The sequence below is a fragment of the Triturus cristatus genome, chromosome 3_1 (assembly GCF_964204655.1).
Source record: "Triturus cristatus chromosome 3_1, aTriCri1.1, whole genome shotgun sequence".
Taxonomy (NCBI): domain Eukaryota; kingdom Metazoa; phylum Chordata; class Amphibia; order Caudata; family Salamandridae; genus Triturus; species Triturus cristatus.
Window position 1 is genome coordinate 47,273,566 of NC_140583.1, and position 17,278 is coordinate 47,290,843.

General features: G+C 42.7%; 1 protein-coding gene across 4 annotated transcripts in view; it reads right to left on the minus strand.

The window, feature by feature from the left end:
* The window catches only part of LOC146859669 (embryonic protein UVS.2-like), a 133,077-nt gene that overhangs the window by 74,199 nt on the left and 41,600 nt on the right, over window positions 1-17,278 (minus strand). For all 4 annotated transcript variants that reach the window (XM_085643425.1, XM_085643423.1, XM_085643424.1 and 1 more), the window contains 4 exons: window positions 12,305-12,480; window positions 6,160-6,241; window positions 4,217-4,344; window positions 1,358-1,473 (listed from right to left, as the gene is read on the minus strand). In XM_085643425.1, coding sequence (XP_085499551.1) covers window positions 1,358-1,473; window positions 4,217-4,344; window positions 6,160-6,241; window positions 12,305-12,480 — 502 coding nt within the window. The remainder of the gene's footprint in view (window positions 1-1,357; window positions 1,474-4,216; window positions 4,345-6,159; window positions 6,242-12,304; window positions 12,481-17,278) is intronic.

Consider the following 17,278-nt stretch of genomic DNA (forward strand, 5'->3'; position numbering starts at 1 on the left):
ATCGTGCTCGCACCATGCGCTCACCGTGCGTGCACCCCGCGATTTTTTGAAATAGTTTTTTTATTTTTTTCACCCTTCGGGGTCCTTCAGGGACCCCCTGACAAAGGCTAGGGGGTCAGGAACTCTCTACCCTGCCCCCTTTTCACGTTCTCCACCTTTCTTTTTCACTCTCACACACAAAATGGCGTCCGACACTTCCTGATTTCGACGGATTGGAATGTTGACTGACATCTAACCACCAATTAGAATTACGCTCGCGGACATTTGGTGCGCGCACCGTACGCGCACGGTGCGCGCATATAGATATTTATGTACTTTTAACTGCAATTTTCTCAGGAACTACTGAACAGATTGACACCATATATGCAAAAGTCACATTCCTGACCTGAGGACTACCTCTTTGCCAAATTTCAAGTAATTCTGTTCAGCCGTTCGGGCTGTACCTTCGACTAAAGTTCCTATGGGAAAATGCATGGGGAAAACGCGTTTTGGGACCCCTCTTTTTTCTCAGCCCCCGCTTGACGAATCACCCCGAGACTTTCAGGGTAGGAGCTGAGCAGAGCGCCCCATTAGTTTTGAAAATTTCACGAAGATAAGTCAACCGGTGCCAAAGTTATTCAAAATAGAATTTTCAGATTTCCTATGGGAACTCAGTCCTAACTATAACTATCTACTGGCGACCGCCAGTAGATAATATATATATATATATATATATATATATACATGTGATCAAGACCATGGTAACGCGGTCGAAATGCGTCAGGCTGGGCACTTGCTTGTTCCTTACTTGATGCACTTCACTTTGCAATAAAAAAGTGAAATATTTGGAACTCCATACTGTGGTCTGTACCTGCTTTTTACTACTGAGGTGGTAGCAATAAGGACTGTGTTTGTTTCATATATATATACATATACACACTATACACTGACATATACTCTCATTTTTCATGAAGTACCAATAAAATTCCCCTTTCTTTTACAAGTGCGTGGTCTCCAGTTTCGCTGAGAGTGCCGCCGTATCCGCTGGTATATAAATATATATATACAAGTTCAAAGTGTGCTTCAAAGACAGACCACATGGGGGCAGTACACAAAGGTGAGAAAGAATGTCAGTGTAGTTCCCCAGAGGATATGGGCATGTAAGGGTTAACCTATTATTGGACAGTGTATCAGAAGAGAAAACTGGGAAACACAGCTATAGGTTTTACCCCTTGAGAGTATGGTACAAAAATATGGAGTTTAAAATAAAAATAACACAATTTGAACTTGAGTAATGTGTCTAACTTAGTTGTATATATAGTACTATGGCAGGAGGAAAGCGTGACTAGCTTCATCAGCTTCTCTTTGAATGTCGTACCTTATCAGAAGGCACTTGGATGAGGTAGACACAGTTGACGTTGTTTGGGTACGAGGAAGGGTTATTGGTAGATGCCAGGGTGCCAGTCGGGTCAGAGAAAATAGTGCTGCAAACATCTGAAACGAAATATGAAAATGTAAATTCTTTAAATATTAATGTCTTGAAACTACACAATGACCCTGACAGGTAGAGTTTCCTCCCTCCAACGCCTCCTAATGAGAATTTCTCAGTTAGGTTCACTAGTATTTGAAGAGGCATTCTTATACCTCCACCAAGAAGTAGTCCCTTGGCCTAAACAATGATCTTTGTGGCTGGTGCATGTCTTAGCAATGATATGGAAGCACACACAAGAGTATAAGTAGGTTCCAACATCTATAATTGGCACATAGCGATTCAAGACAATCAGCCCAAGCGCTGATAAAAACACAGTAGTGGTAGGATAGGTTTTCGAAAGCATACATAAAAAGAATCTCTGCGAAAGCAAATTATTTTGAACCAAGAGCAAAATATTTCTATCACTTCAGTCTCTCTTTACTGGTCTGTAGTGAGTTGTGTATTCAGATCAAAGGAACATCCATGGTGTACAGAGCTATAAAGCCACTTAACTCCTAATGCAATGAAAACATGGAACCCAACGGTAGGTACATTTTCATACCTAGGAATCCAAAGTTCATACTCCATAAAGGGAACACCTAGGGGCATAGCAGAAATCTAACATTAACACCATCTGAAACACCAATATAAGAGGAAAATTGTGCTCAAATCCCATCAGGTTAAGAATTTTGGGATTCAGTCAGAGGATAAATTATGGCATTTCCCTGTTCACCAAATAATTAATAATCGGATTCCCCCAGTGGATAAATGGAAGGATCCCATCAGTGAATGGATACTGGGATCACGGCATGATATGAATTCCAGGATGTCATGAAAGGGAGAATGATGATTTTCCAACAAAGGGATAGATGGAAGGATACAAACAGTAGATGAATGCTTGGATCCTATAAAAGAACAGTGATGGGATCTCATTGGTGGATGTAGCCAGGATGTTTTGAGTATGTGAATGCTGCGATTCCATTGTGTGTCAGTTGTTCAGTCAAATTAAGGCATTAGTACTTAGATCCTATTAGGAAATATGTCCTGGTATCTCATCAGGAGATCAGTAAGGATCCTGTCAGGGAAAGTGCAAAACAACGCATTGCCTTTGCAATGCGGAAGGAACAACAAATGCGTCGGAACCACTCATTCCATTTACAACACAAGTTGTTACAACGACATGCATTGGGTAAAGCAGCGTTGTACTTTAAAGTCCAACACTTTCCCTAGTGTTGCAGGGACTGGAGTTTGGATTCGTAAATTATACAATTCCAAATTTCAGTTCCCCCAAGTGACGCCTTGCATTGTAAATAGAATGCGTGGTTCAGATGCATTTGTTGTTCCGCCCCGTGTTAAGGAACACATGGGAAAGGAAAGTGTGGTTGTATCAGGTATCAGGTGGTAGACCCGTCAGTAGACTAATACTGAAACTATAGCCACAAATAAATAGTTAGATCCTGTTTACATATGATTTCTGGGATCTAATTAGTAGCAAACTCCAGGATCCACTGAATCTATGCTGGAAGTTAAATACTGGGAACCATAAGTAAATTAACGCTGGGATACCGTCATGGACTGAATGCTGACATCTCACCAGGGATGGATGCTAAAATCCAATAAGAGAATAACTGCTGGAATCCAATCAGGGAATACATCATGGAATCAAATCAGAGAATAACTGCTGGAATCCAATCAGAGAATAACCACTGGAATCCAATCAGTGAATAAATGCTGGGATTCAATCGGGATAAATGTTGGGCTCTTATCAGGGGATACACACTGGAATCCCAGTGGTAGATAAATGCTGGCATCAAGTCATGTGATAAATGCTGGGATCCAATCGTGATAAATGCTGAGATTTCATTCTATCAGCAGGAAGAACAGAGATTGGCGATTGGAGCAGGTTTTAGGTCTCAGCAGTCAGTTGGTCAGTTCTATTTGTCTGCCTTAGCTAAAGATAGTAAAACATATTTATCTTGGCTGATACTGTTAGATTTATCAGCTTCATTCCACACAGTAGACTATGACCTACTGCTTGAATGGCAGCCACTGTGTTGAATGCAGCGCTAGAATGGTTCAGATAATTTACTGACAGAACAGACACAAAAGGGCTTAATTACAAGAGACCAGAGCGTCACTTTTTTTTACGCTCCTGTGGTGCAGGCCTCTCAATAATATCTATGAGGCGACGCAAAGCCTCCCTACATGGCTTTGCATGACCTCATAAATATGGAGTAAGGCAAGTCAGCGCAAAGTGATGCACTGACTTACGCCGCATCAAGAACACGTTCCATGGGCATTGCGGTGGGTGTTCCCACGTAACACCAATGAAATTTGATGATGCCTCAGATTTACAAAATCACTTGGATCTGGGACAGCTCCAAAATCTTACACCTCCCAAGGGCAGGCGGAACGAGGAAAAATGTTTTCATTTCTCCCATTTTTTCTTCTCTCCACGTGTGCTACATTCTGCAGTACATATAGAATGAGAAAAACGCCTCTCTGGATTGTTTTTGTGCAGGAAGGTGTCTGCAAGGGTGTCTACGTTGGTGCTAGGTAGCAAATTGTGTGCCAGCACAGGGGGACAGGACAGGAATGCACCATATTTCATCAATACAAATAAAATAACAAAAAAAGTCCCATGATGAATGATATTGGTGGATATTGAGCTGGAATCATTAAAAATGTAATATTACAGCCTAGGAGGAAAAGATGATGTGACTGTTATTAAGTTTCAGTATCTATCTGTAGACATCCACTCCTTACCGCATTGGTATAGGGTATTGATTTTGGAAACATCCAGGTTGCTAAGCCCAATTCTCTGTCCGATGGGTACGCCAGGATTTGGCTTGGGCACGATGGACGGCTGTCCAGATGTGTTACTGAAAGCAAACCTGGGGAAAGAAAGACATCACAGGTAAACACACAATGTATGTGCAATTATAGTTAATTATTAATACAGTTCATATAAAACACTACTGCAAGTTAAGGTGAGTCTACAGTGGGAACAGGTGAGGGTCAAATATTTTGTGTTTGCTTAAAATATTGCATATCTTAAAATATTGCATATTTAAACTCAATGATTCTCTAGAATTAGCCCCCTGCAGGTCCTGCCCAGCTCAGTCTAAAACGTTTCAGTTCTCCTTTTCATGAGTCTCTAAGCCAGGGGGCAGCACACGCCCACCTCAGTGCCTTTGCCCTCACTTATCATATAAAATACTAAAAAGCACTGATATGAAAAATTCCTCCAGTGGAGTCTCATGACATTTCCTCTTTTGACAGAGGTTGCATCAGCACTGAGGCATCATCCTCATGCAATTCATCAACAATGGCACTTCCACTCCAAAGCGAGTTATTCACCAATTCAGACAACACATAGATGCCCTTCCTCACATGTGAACATTGCACTCTATGGGAAGATGTTCACTGACACAGCCAAGACTCAACTTCCCTTTCTCACTTCATCATCTATGGCAGTTCAACACTGTGGCAACTTCATACGCCAGCCCAGCCATCATTCCGTACCCCGCTTCATATACAGAGCGTTGGTCCTAACAAATCGTGTTCACCAACACAGCCATGATGGTTCTACTCTTCTTCACCCATGGACATTCAACTCTACGGGAACATGTTCACTGACACACCCATGAATATACTGACCTTTCTCACTTTTATCACCTTAGCCACTTTCTGGCACTCATGACACCAACACAACCATCCTTCCACTGCACCTCTTCTATTCTAATAGACACAGTCAGCACTCTGTTGCCCTTCCTCTCATATACAGATTCTAATATGACCATGCTCTGCTACCTGTACCCCCACCACCATCAAATGCAAAATATACACCACCCTCTACTTCCCCGGTCAAGCAATCTCAGCGCTGATCAAAGAGATCACATCAGAATGGGATCAGAATCACTGGGTGTGATTTAGGGTTTGATGGATGGAGAATAAGGTGGGTGGCGGAGGACATAACCTATGCCATCCCAACAGTATTCCATCGCCAAATTTAGACATGACGGCCACCCCAGAAGTCATCTCTGCACATAACAAGGATATCACCATCACAGCGGTTCCTTTCAGTTACTAAAAGGTTTCACCCAGATTGTGGGTGATTCTCCCTGTCCCTCATTGCTATGGGGCATATTATCAACAACGGCGTTAAAATTATCGCCGCTTTAGCGTCAGAAAACTGCCGCTAAAGCGACGATAATGAACTTGATAATATGCCCTGGAAATTTCCCATAGAAGCCCATGTTCTGGTGTCAACATGGGCTTCTATGGGAATTCTCTGCGGCATATTATCAAGCACATTATCGCTGCTTTAGCGGCAGTTTTCTGCTTGATAATATGCCCCAGGTTTTTCCTGGCAGTGATGGACAGGAAAAAAAGATATTACACCATCCACCCTAAATAGGTCTGGCATTGTAATGCCATTCTTCAGATGGCCACTACTACATTGGGCTGTCGGAGGAAGTACTTCATCAACAGAGCCAACAGGGGCTCTGTCAACTGGATACCTAGGGTCTGCCCATCTCTAAATGACGCGGGCTGTCCTAGGGTTTGGCGAACAGGGTAATCCGTCATATTTGCAATGGAGTACACTGTCTGCCTAAATCTAAGTAAGGGTCACTGTCTATATGTAAAAGCCTTTAATGAGAGTTTTAAACAGAACATCTCTTCTTAGCTGAGCATCGGAGACTTACTTCCCATAATGCATCACTGAGGAGTAGTCGTATGGCATGCCAAGGTTGTTGGTGTTTTCTTTGCCGAAGTTGACGGTGTATTCTGTTAAGATGAACAGACGGTAAATATGAGTTAGTGATGACTGAACCTGACATGGCACATTTCAATAAAGAGAAAATCCCTGCTCTATAGGGGGCAGTGCTGCTCTATAGGGGTTAGAAATAGTCTAATGGCCAAAGTGTTACATTTGGAACAGGGGGGGTTGGGTTCAAATCTCAGCCTTGGAACAAGTTTGAAAAGCATGTGATTTATGTTAATTCACTTAATCGCATCGGCATTTGAAATTAAATTGTGTGATTCTAAATTTAAATCCTATTTGATGAAGAGCACCATCTTACTCTCAAGCGAGGTTCACACTGAATAAATACCAAAGCCTCCATCCATCCGGGAGGGGTGTACTGGAGTTTCGGCCATGTTGAAAGAGTACTTACGGTTGTCTTTTTGAAGGGAAAATCATCATGTTTTATCCTTAGGAAAACGTTTTTGCCTCATAAAATGATCCAACCCCCTTGATAATCTCCATGGTGCACCCTTCACCTTAGATTGTATTGTATTTTATTGTAGTTGCATTTATATAGCGCTTACTACCCCTGACAAGGCATTGAAGCAATTTTTTGCTGGGGAGCACAATGATCCGGGCACCCAAGGTTTAGCATTAGTCTTGTGCTCTCAAAAAAAACCTTCCATGCATTTACTCCAGTTTCGTTGAGGAGGAGTAAATTATTAGGAGTTAGGTGTAATCATTTTGGAAGTGGAGGGTATGTGCGTTCTAATAGATGATTAGTGGGATTAATACATACAAGAGGAGATTAGGTATTATTAGTTTGCAGGAATTGCTTTCAAAGCAGAGGTGGTTTTGTCAAAAATTTGAAATAAATGAGGACATAAGCAGTAATACAATAATGAAGATTAAGGCAAACATGCCTGTGACTTAAAATAGGCTGTGCTCAGAGAGAGGAGACACACAGAATATGACAAATAAGGAGATAGGCGGTCAAATGAAAGGTTGAGGGGAGTTTTCATGCAGAGTTTTGGGACTGCAGAGGAGGCTTTTTGAGATGCTATGAAATCGGAGGATGAAGAAACTGCCCACAGAAACACTAACATGTGTATGTGAGATAGTGGAGTGAGAAAGCGTGATGCTCAATGTGCTGTACTTCTCATCTGGGCCCAGATGAAAACACACGCTTTGTGCTTGGGTTTGTGTTACTTTTCTAGTGCAAACCTGATGAAAAGTGTTCAGGTGGGATTTACAATCCAATGCAAATCTCAATTTCCATTCCAAAGTAATGCAAAGTCGCTTTTTGCACTGTCTTGCATTACTTTGAGTCAAAAGGGCAGTCCATGGGTGGTCCATGGGTGGTCCTATGCAACCACCCAGGGGTTTTGACGTAAATCCCTATCTACAACAAATTGTAGACAGGGATTTGGGCCAAAATCCTGCGCTTCCTCGAGGGAAGTGTAAGAAGGTGAAATGTTTTAATTTCTCCTTATTTCTCCCACTTTGCATGTGTGCTGCATTGTACAGTATACAAACAACAATTGAGAAAAGTTTTAAAGCATAGTTTTTGTATTGAAAGGGATGCTGCAGCCCAAAATTAATTTGAACACTTCTGTTTAAATCTGGGCCCGTCTCTCTGTAGCGGGGCACTGTAGTTGTCATTCAATGACCCTCATTATCAACATCATGAAAATGCATTTAAACACACTTTACGTTTCATCCTGTGCAGGAAATTCTATGGTATGCAAAGGACAAATGGTTTCAAATGAGACATTGCTTCAGTTAATCCCCTCAGCAGTAGGCCACGAGCCAGGACCAGCAATGTAGGCCATTGGTACCACTCGGGCTGGGTTCTAACATGAATTGTTTGCAAGGTATGGATGCCTAGAGATGGAAAATATGTGATAGCAAGTTATCACTCTTTGCCTTTTGACTGTTATTATTGGATTAGCAACCATAGCCCAAAAATAAAAATGTTATTCGTATTCTTGATAAATATACAAATTCATCATAATATGTGTAAAAATAAATCTATATCCACAAGATTAGTTAAATTCAATATTATTTAAAAAAAAATAGGATTATTAATTGTAATAATAACAATACAGTCCTTAAAAAAATACCAATAAAAATTAATTGTATTTGTTTTATATTGATATAGATTATATGCATAATTTTCACTTACTATTTCAAATAATAATAGTTGCTATATCTTACATAGGCAATGTATGTCATGAGTGAACATAAACCCAATTGTATCATTCAGATTTGTTGTCATCATCTTCTTCATCTGAATCGGTGTCGTCATTGTCTGCGTCTGTTTGATTTTCACAGACGGGAAGTCTGCACATGACAGTGCACTTGAGGTCATTTAGACTGCAGACACATGTTGGCAGTTTGCCGTTCCTAAAGCAGTTGCTAGTTGATCTAACACAGCCTAAGGTGCTGGCTGCCCCTCCATCCAGTCCACTACCAGTTGCTCTGCTCCCCCGCGTGTTTCCAAATTCCTCCCTCTCCCAATTGGACTAGGTGTCTGTGGATCATTCAGAAGACATCTCTTGCTTATACTTGCTTAAATATTTACACGTTCTGCATGTTTCTTCAGACCGTCCCTGCAAGAGGGAAGTTGACCCTCTATCTCACCCTTCTTTACACAGAATAGGTGATATATCAAGTAATTCACTTGATGAACCAAAGTCTTTGGTGTATACAGCAAGCACGAGAATTGTTCCAATTTGTCCATTAGTTCTTCAGAGAGATCCCATTCATCTCTGAGCTGCGAAAATGTGTCCTGTGTATGTCTGTTAGCAGACAGGATTTTGAATGCACTTACTTTTCCTTTTCCCGCAAATGTGCTTAATGTGACATCCGGTAAACGTATCACAGCTCGACAAACATGAAAGTTATTTTCCCAATGTAAAGGACTCTCACGCATATTTTAATGCCACATCTCAGAAACAATTTCGCCATGATTCTGTCATGGAATCCCAAACACATAATAAACACATTGGTGCCATCTGAGCTTACCATTACTGCCTCATAACCCTCATTAGCAGCGTGTGCAGCATGCAGCAACAACCAACCATCTGATTCTTCGAGTGTACTGTTGAGATCGGGCATTTTGTGGCTCCTTTCAGATGTGATTTTGTAGCATTTATCTTCACAGTTCGCGAGCAGTGTTTTATTTTCAAGTTTTAGAAAATACTCTGGTTCCCTCCATTCAGTAACAAGAAATGCAAGGAGAGCTGTTTTATTCCTTACATGGCTTAGGACTTTCCTCCACTGTCTGACAATCTGGGACGGTGAGATGCTCTGTAACTGGTGCCCGAGTTCTTCCCCTCTGATTGTCCTTTCGCTGTTCTTAATAGACGTCTCATTGTACGTATCAAGCACAACATTAATTCTTTGACTCCTATTTCCTTCCTGCAAAGCCATGGACATGGCAGACATAGCCACCTTACCGAAGTTTGATTCCTCTCCTTTTACTCTCCTAAGAAGAACCATACCATGAATCACCGTGGCTAAATTTCCAGGTATTTCCTCAGAAGGGGGTAATATTTTTCTGCAAGTACGTTGCTAAAACAATTTTGTTTCACTTTCACAAAAGACCTCCTGGAGTTGCTAAAGCCCAGGGTAAAGGTCCTAAGGGACAAGAGAGTACATCCGCCATTTGAAGGTTTGGATTCTGTGCTGTCACAATGATTCAGATAGTGCTTTGTCTGCTTTTATAATGATTATTCTAACATTGCTGTTCACTGCCTTCTTCTTCAAATGTTAGTTTATGTTTTTAGTTTGTTCATTTTCATTGGGTCATTACATTTTTTAATAGGTGGACTATTCTCAAGTCGCTCAAGTTTGAAGTCCTTACAGCACTGTTCACCTATTTCATGTGCCTCCATTATGTTGGATACTATGTTTTGTGATTACTATTTTGCCGTGGATAGACTAATGAGATCATTTGGCCCAACAAATGAGTTTATCCAGCTTTGAACCAGACTAACAGCTCTAGTAATAGTATTTTCGTCTTTATTAATTCGTGACTTATGTAGGTCTGCGTGAGTAAGATCTGATCTGTTGTTACAAACTATTTCTCTTATCTGACACAAAAAGGCGCTCCGTGTTCAGCCGTCAGATAATATGATTTCACAGCACCCACCTTGAGGTTGAACCTTGTCGTACCACCCAGAGTCTGCATGTCTTTGTTGACTGTTACCTCCATAGCTTGATCGACCGACCGGAATTCGTCCAAACGGATTAACATCTGACAGTTGAACTGAAAAGCATCTGATGATGAAGTTGTGGTTTATCTCTAGATGTTTCACTGCAAGTAATGTTATTTCAGCATAGTATATAGGAAGATATCTAGCGTAGTTAATCCTGTCATACGCAAAACACCATGGGATCATGGAGCGAATGGCGGTAAGATGTAAATGCCAATTTACTTCTTGAGCAGCACGCAGCAGAGCCAGCAAGACATATTCAACCATATCCACATACGACATCCAAAATGCAGAGATCCATTCTTATGATGAAGATGTTCCAGGAATACATACCAAAGCTGTTTTACTTCGGCAAAGGCAACATTCTGCAAGAGGTCGTCTAATCTGTTGACATAGGTATTTTGCAAAGTCATTAACATCCTCAATGAAGGAGTAGACTACTTGAATTTTCTCTTTGTAATTCTTCTCCACCCAGGGGGTAAGTTCCAACCAAGACAGTCTCAACATTGCTTCATGCACACAATTGTGTACTCGAACAGCATGATTGTACATACGACCTTCTAGTACTGATGATATTAAAATTATACATATGACTTTTTAGTACTGATGATATTGATCCTTCTGCTATCATATTTGCTTCAATGCAAAGGTTGCAAAGTCCAAATTCTTGAAAGCGGCTCCCAAGAAAGGACATGACATTGCAAATGATGTGAAAGATGCCCATTCGAAGAATGATTCTGTTGTACTTTGCTTTATTCTTTCACACGATCTCAGTTGCTTTTGTGTAGAGAGCTTGATCCATGACCACTACGATTTTCGCCAAATACAATAATTCCCTTATCAGCTCTGACTGTTTCAAAATTTCAGAAACAGTTGTCAACTCAGTTACAAGGGCATTAATGGTGGGCAAGTAGCCAGTAGAATCCTTTGATACACTAACTAGGTCTCTAGTACTGATGTTAAATCCTGTCCAACTTTATATTATCTGTGCAAGGCTAACTTCTTGTCTTGTAACAACCCAGATTATGTTCCTATTTTGTACAAGCTTCAATTGGGCAACACATTCTGGCATGACTTCTGTACTCGTTATCAATGGCTGAGGCCCAGCTCGTTCACCAGAGACATACTTGAACAATTCTTCAGTATTTGTGGTGGTCGATGTTTAAACAACTTGGGCTGCACAGCTATACCATTAACCCGATAAGTTGTGCCCTTACTAGTAAGAGTCTCCTCCATCCTATCAATGTTATCCCTTGCTAAGTTAGTGAAGACATGTGCTGAATGTCGACTGGAAGAACAATTTGCTCATTATAGTAGCAGCAAGTTTCTGAAGACATAAGGCAGCATCATTTTCTTTCATTTGTGAATATGAAATACCATGACCAAGTATGTTCAGAGCACGAATGATTTCAACATTGTCTGTCAACGTTTTATGGTGTATGGGAGCAACAAATGCTTGGGGGGTTTCTGCTGGCCATTTTCACTGCATATATAGTATACTGACTGAATGATTGCATAAATAAGGTGACCCTTTTGGTTGGCTTTGTGTTTTCTGGATCTACATCAAGGTATCTTGGGAGTGGAGTGGTAACACACAAAAGGCAAAGAGTTATGACTAGCTGTCAAATATTTTCCATCTCTAGGCATCCATACCTTGCTAATAAATTATATAGTGATAACTTTTCGGCGTGTGACAATAACGAATATTGATCACCGTTACCAAGACTCAGATTGGTAGAAAAAGTGAGTTAGTAGGTTTCTATGTTCAAATTTTAGCTGAACCAATGAGGTGTTTAAATCAGTGCAAAGGTGTGCCCATCGGGAATCTGAGTTGTATTTAGTTTTCCCTCTTAGTGGTAAGTGGAGCCCGGGGGTGTCACTGACCGGGTGAGATGTACTGCCACATAATGGTCACGTAATTGTCGCGGTCGCTGCGGTTCTGCTCATGGTAGAAGCCCAGAGCGTGGTTCAGCTCATGCTGGATGGCTCCTTTCGACATACATCCCGCGGAGAGAGATACCTGCTGACCTCCTCCTGACTTCCCGATGACCGACCAGCACCTACAGGAGAAGATGAACAAGGGAGATCAATAAATAACTGCAATGGCACCTTTGGAGAAAGAATATTACAATCTTACCTCATATAAGGAATCGGCCTGTGCATCTACTCTCTGACTGTCACTGTCTGTAAGGGAGGAGGGATTCTAGGACAGTGACACTGTGCAGTATAGGTTGTGATAAAAGACCTTGCATGTAAAGTAAAGCTGTGTCATTCTGAACCAGTTTGATTCATTTCTGGCCTTTCATGTGACAGTCTGCCTGTGAGGGCAGATCTACCAGCTGTCCATGGGTAAATCTGTTCAGCCGGGTATGGTGGCTCAGTGGACTAATGCGTCCATTTCAGGGACCTGTGTTCTACTTCATGGTCACAGGTTCAAATCCCGGCGGGTCCACTCAGCCTTTCGTCCATCTGATGTCGATAAAATGAGTACCATTGAGTTGGGTAACAATGAACATCTGTTATTCAGCGCCAAGAGATCTCTGGGTGAACGTGTGCTTTACAAATACACATGTTATGTTATAGCTACGATTCATACTCCAATGAAGTCAGTGTTCCGGTTGTGTGTGGAATGTTACGTGTGTTGTGTAGCTAAGAAAGCATATACATTAAGGGTGCTGTCTTAAATGATGGGTTGCTTTAGGATGTCTTTACCCTTTATAGGCTTATTTCTGCCTCTGGAATCTTGACATGGAGACCTCATGGATCTATGGGTGGGTCTTTCCTGTTAGGCCCAACATTTTTGTTCAGCAAAAGGACTCAAGACCTACTTCTGCCCCTTTGTTGTGATGGCCATTGCCCAGAAAGACCAGTCCAATTAAACATCAGGCATATCAAAGCCTTGCTGATACGTTGCAGCACTTTGTCTGGCACCTTTGCTCTACTGACCAGGAGAATTATAAACACCACCATAATAAAAGAGTGAAGACCCATTCCTGGCTGTAGAAGAGAACAGTATAACATCCTCCTATAGTATAACCCCATGCATGGACTCCAACTGCACTGGCATACTAGAAGCATGCTAGGGTATTGCTTGAGGTTGTATTTTGGTCACTTGAGTAGCTAGGACCTTCTGTGTTTTAGGTGTTCTCTATGGTAACTTCCTTGCATTCCTTTGTGTAAATGCAATGCACATTCAAAATCAACAAATAGCGTTTACTGGGTGTTTAGTTAATTGTGTGCAATCCCTTGTATTGTACCGTGAGTTTCAAACCCTCAACCACCTCCTGGAGCAAGCCTCGGTTACTCACCCTTGCTGCTCTTATGCTTCCATTAGGACAATAGGAGGAACTTAGTGTTAGACCCGGCTTCCTTGACGTTGTTTCTACTAACAATTTGACTTCAGACCTCCCGTTTTTACAGACTTCGTTTCTGCTGCCCAAAGTATTCTGCACACTTTACCACTGCTAACCAATGCTAAGATGGTTGTGGTATTTCCCTAAGTTGTGTTAACATTGGCTTATCCACAAATGGCATATTTAATTTACTTATAAGTCCCTACTAATGGGTACTTCCTGTGCTCAGGGCCTATAAATTAAGTTCTACCTATGGGCCTGTAACACTGTGCCAGCCACTTAAGTAGCCATATAAACATGCCTCAAGCCTGCCATTGCACAGCCAGTGTATGCAGTTTTAAACCACCATGTCTCCCAGGCAAGTTAAAATTCTTGACAGCCCGAAACCTTTTTCTTTTTAATACCTATACATCACCCCCAGGGTAGGCCCTGAACAGCCCAGAGGGCAGGGTGCAGTGTATTTAAAAACAGGACATGTACTTTTAGGTTGTACATGTCTTGGTAGTGAAAAATTCTTAATTTATTTTTCACTACTGCAAGACCTACATCTTCCGTAGGATAACATTGGGATTACCTTATGACATTCTATTAGTGTAATTTCCAAATGGGAAGATATGATTGGTTCAAGTTTGGTGTCTCTGGAATCTTAATTTAAACTGCTAATTTGAGGTGAATTCGGATTTTAAATTACAAGCTTGAAAATGCCTCTTTTAGAAAGTGGGATTTTTTTTGCCTTATCCATTTGGTGCCAGCAGCCTGTCTCTGATCACATGTCTGGGATGGGTGAGAGCTGGGCTTTGTGTATTCCTCCTAGACAGCCACACACAATGAGAGCTTAGATGTGACCTGATTGGCCATCCTGACAGAATGGAAGGGAGGAGCCGGGCACAGCCTCACATAAACCTGAATAGGCAGCGTCTTGTCCACACACTAAGAGCTCCATACACCTCCCTCCCCATGGTGATGCTGGAGCCAGGGCAGAAAAGAAGGGAATCTGTTCACTTCAAATGCATCTCTTTGAAGTCCCCTCAGTTCAAAGGCATCACTGGGTATAAGAACTGGACCTCAGGCACCACAACTTCAGTGTATTTTTGGACCTGTGGATACTCTTCCAGTATACTCCACTGCTATTCTGCTGGACTCTAGCTTTGCTGTGCTGACCTGTTGGCTCCTGCCCTACATAACAGGCTTCCAATAACCTTGCATCTGCACCTGGACTCTGTGATCTGAGTCTACCCTGCCAAGTGGACCCTCGAAAGTGGTGCAACCCTATTCTTGGACCTTTCGGAATTTTGGCCTAATGTGATTACCAGCAGAACCAATACTTCTTTTCTGCTGAGCGGTGTATCTTCCAGCCAAACTGACACATCTCCTCAGCTGAATTTGACTGTGCAACGCTACTTGTCTCCAATCCATGCAACGCTCCGCAATCAGGATTTAAGGTACTTTGTTCAGCTGGCCTAACGTGGTGCTTGTAGCCGGCCTGTGCTCCATTGCGGGCAGCTTGGACTTGTGACTTTGTCCTGATCTGGCATGACCAGATATCTCTTTTGGAGCTTTGTTCTTTTTGGAGCTATTTTTCTCTAAATATTTCAAATTCAATATCTGTGGTTTCCTTGATTGGATTTTAGTTGTTTTGGTCTGGTTTTATTTATTAAAATATTCTCTATTTTTCAAAACCTGGTGTGGGATCTTTTAGTTTGGTGCTTTCACTGTTTGACTATTTGAAGTGTTGCACAAATACTTTACGCATCACCTTCAAGTTAAGCCTGACTGCTCTGTGCCAAGCTACCAGAGGGTGAGTACTGGCTAATTTGGGGATTAATGGTGCCTTACTCTCCCTAGGACTGTGGTTACTGTTTGACCAGGGAACTCACCCCAGTCAACCAGAAACCAAATTTCTAACACTTAGGGGGATATTCACAAGGATCTATATCCGATTTAACGGCACTTTAGTGCAGCCAAAGTCATGATAAATTTACCTCCCCATTCACAAGCTGGCGTTACCAGCCCACAACACCAGTTAACTCATGATAGCAGCCACAAAAAACATCGCCATGGATTACCCCCGCAATTATCGCTAATGAGATGCAGAGTAGGCGTTCCTGTGCCAAAAGCCACGACAACACAACTCCACAACATTCACAATGACCAAACAGAACTGCGATAAGAACACAAAACAGGCGATAAGGTGCGTTAGCAGCAGGAAAATAACACCTGCTCTGACCTGGTGCTAAGTCAAACCGTAGCCTGCACCACAAAAGGGAGCACAGCCCACAGCCACATCGGAAAGGCAGCAGATGCCATGGAGCCACTGGTCATGCGACCTGGACACCCAAGAGTGTCACAACACCCACCGCTACCACCCCAGGACCCCATACAGCACCAGGAACTCCCCTCCATGGACCACCACCCAGGCAGCGCTGACAAAGATAGCGGATCCCCAGGAAACACACCAGCCTCACAGACCCAACACCTGACAATCTTCTTGCCCAGCACAGGCTCAAAAGGACAACCATTGCACTCATCATGACCAACAACGCCCAACAGGCTGATGGCACCAACACAGCAGACAAGCAATATCCCACCCCACACAAACCTGCTGGCTGTGCTGCACCTGTAGGCCCTTGGCACCCCCCAACCAACACCCGCCACAGTCGAAGGAGTCATTCAGCCAGCCACATCCAAGTCACTCACACCTGTCCTTGACATCACCACAGCCTGGTACCCCAGTCCCCATACGTCAAACATAATGTGCAGGATCCGCTGGAGACCAAGCAAGGACCATACGCCATAGCTGGATGCACGCACATGTTGTGGGCAATCCACAGCACACATGTCATACCTGTGCCCCCTGACGACACAGCACACAATCACCGCAACAGAAAGCACATACTCACATCAATGTGCAGGCAACAACCGAACACTGTGTAACCTCCACCAATCTCGCCTCCAAATACCCAGCCACTGTGCATGATCCCTCCATCCTCCGACAGTCCATCAGCAACCAGCGTCCCCAGGATGGCACCAAGGGAAATGCACAGCCCCTTGGCAAGTTCAAAATGAACACCCCACTAACCCCAACTCCACAACCATGCAACTCACAACTCTTGCAATGCACACGTCACAAAAATAAAACCAACATGCAAAACAACATGCCCACCCACCAGATACAACAGGACACCTCACAATGGAAACCTTGGCAAGCCATGAACATGAGCCATCAATGGCATGGCATCTCAGCCACACAATAGCCAATTGTGGGGAGAGGTGACAACCAGGCATCTGTGAAGGATGCAGGAGAACCATGATTGGGAAACTGCACATTGCCAAGAGTGGCGGAGATGTGCTGGACAGACCGCAGTATGCAGAATGCACCCATATCCATGGCGACAAACACCACTGGCGTATGGATTGTAGTGGACAGTGGACGCAACCATGTCACCCTGGCCAGTGGGGGAGTTTGTGGAAATGTTGCCTGTTACGTCTCCCCCGTAAGCGTGAG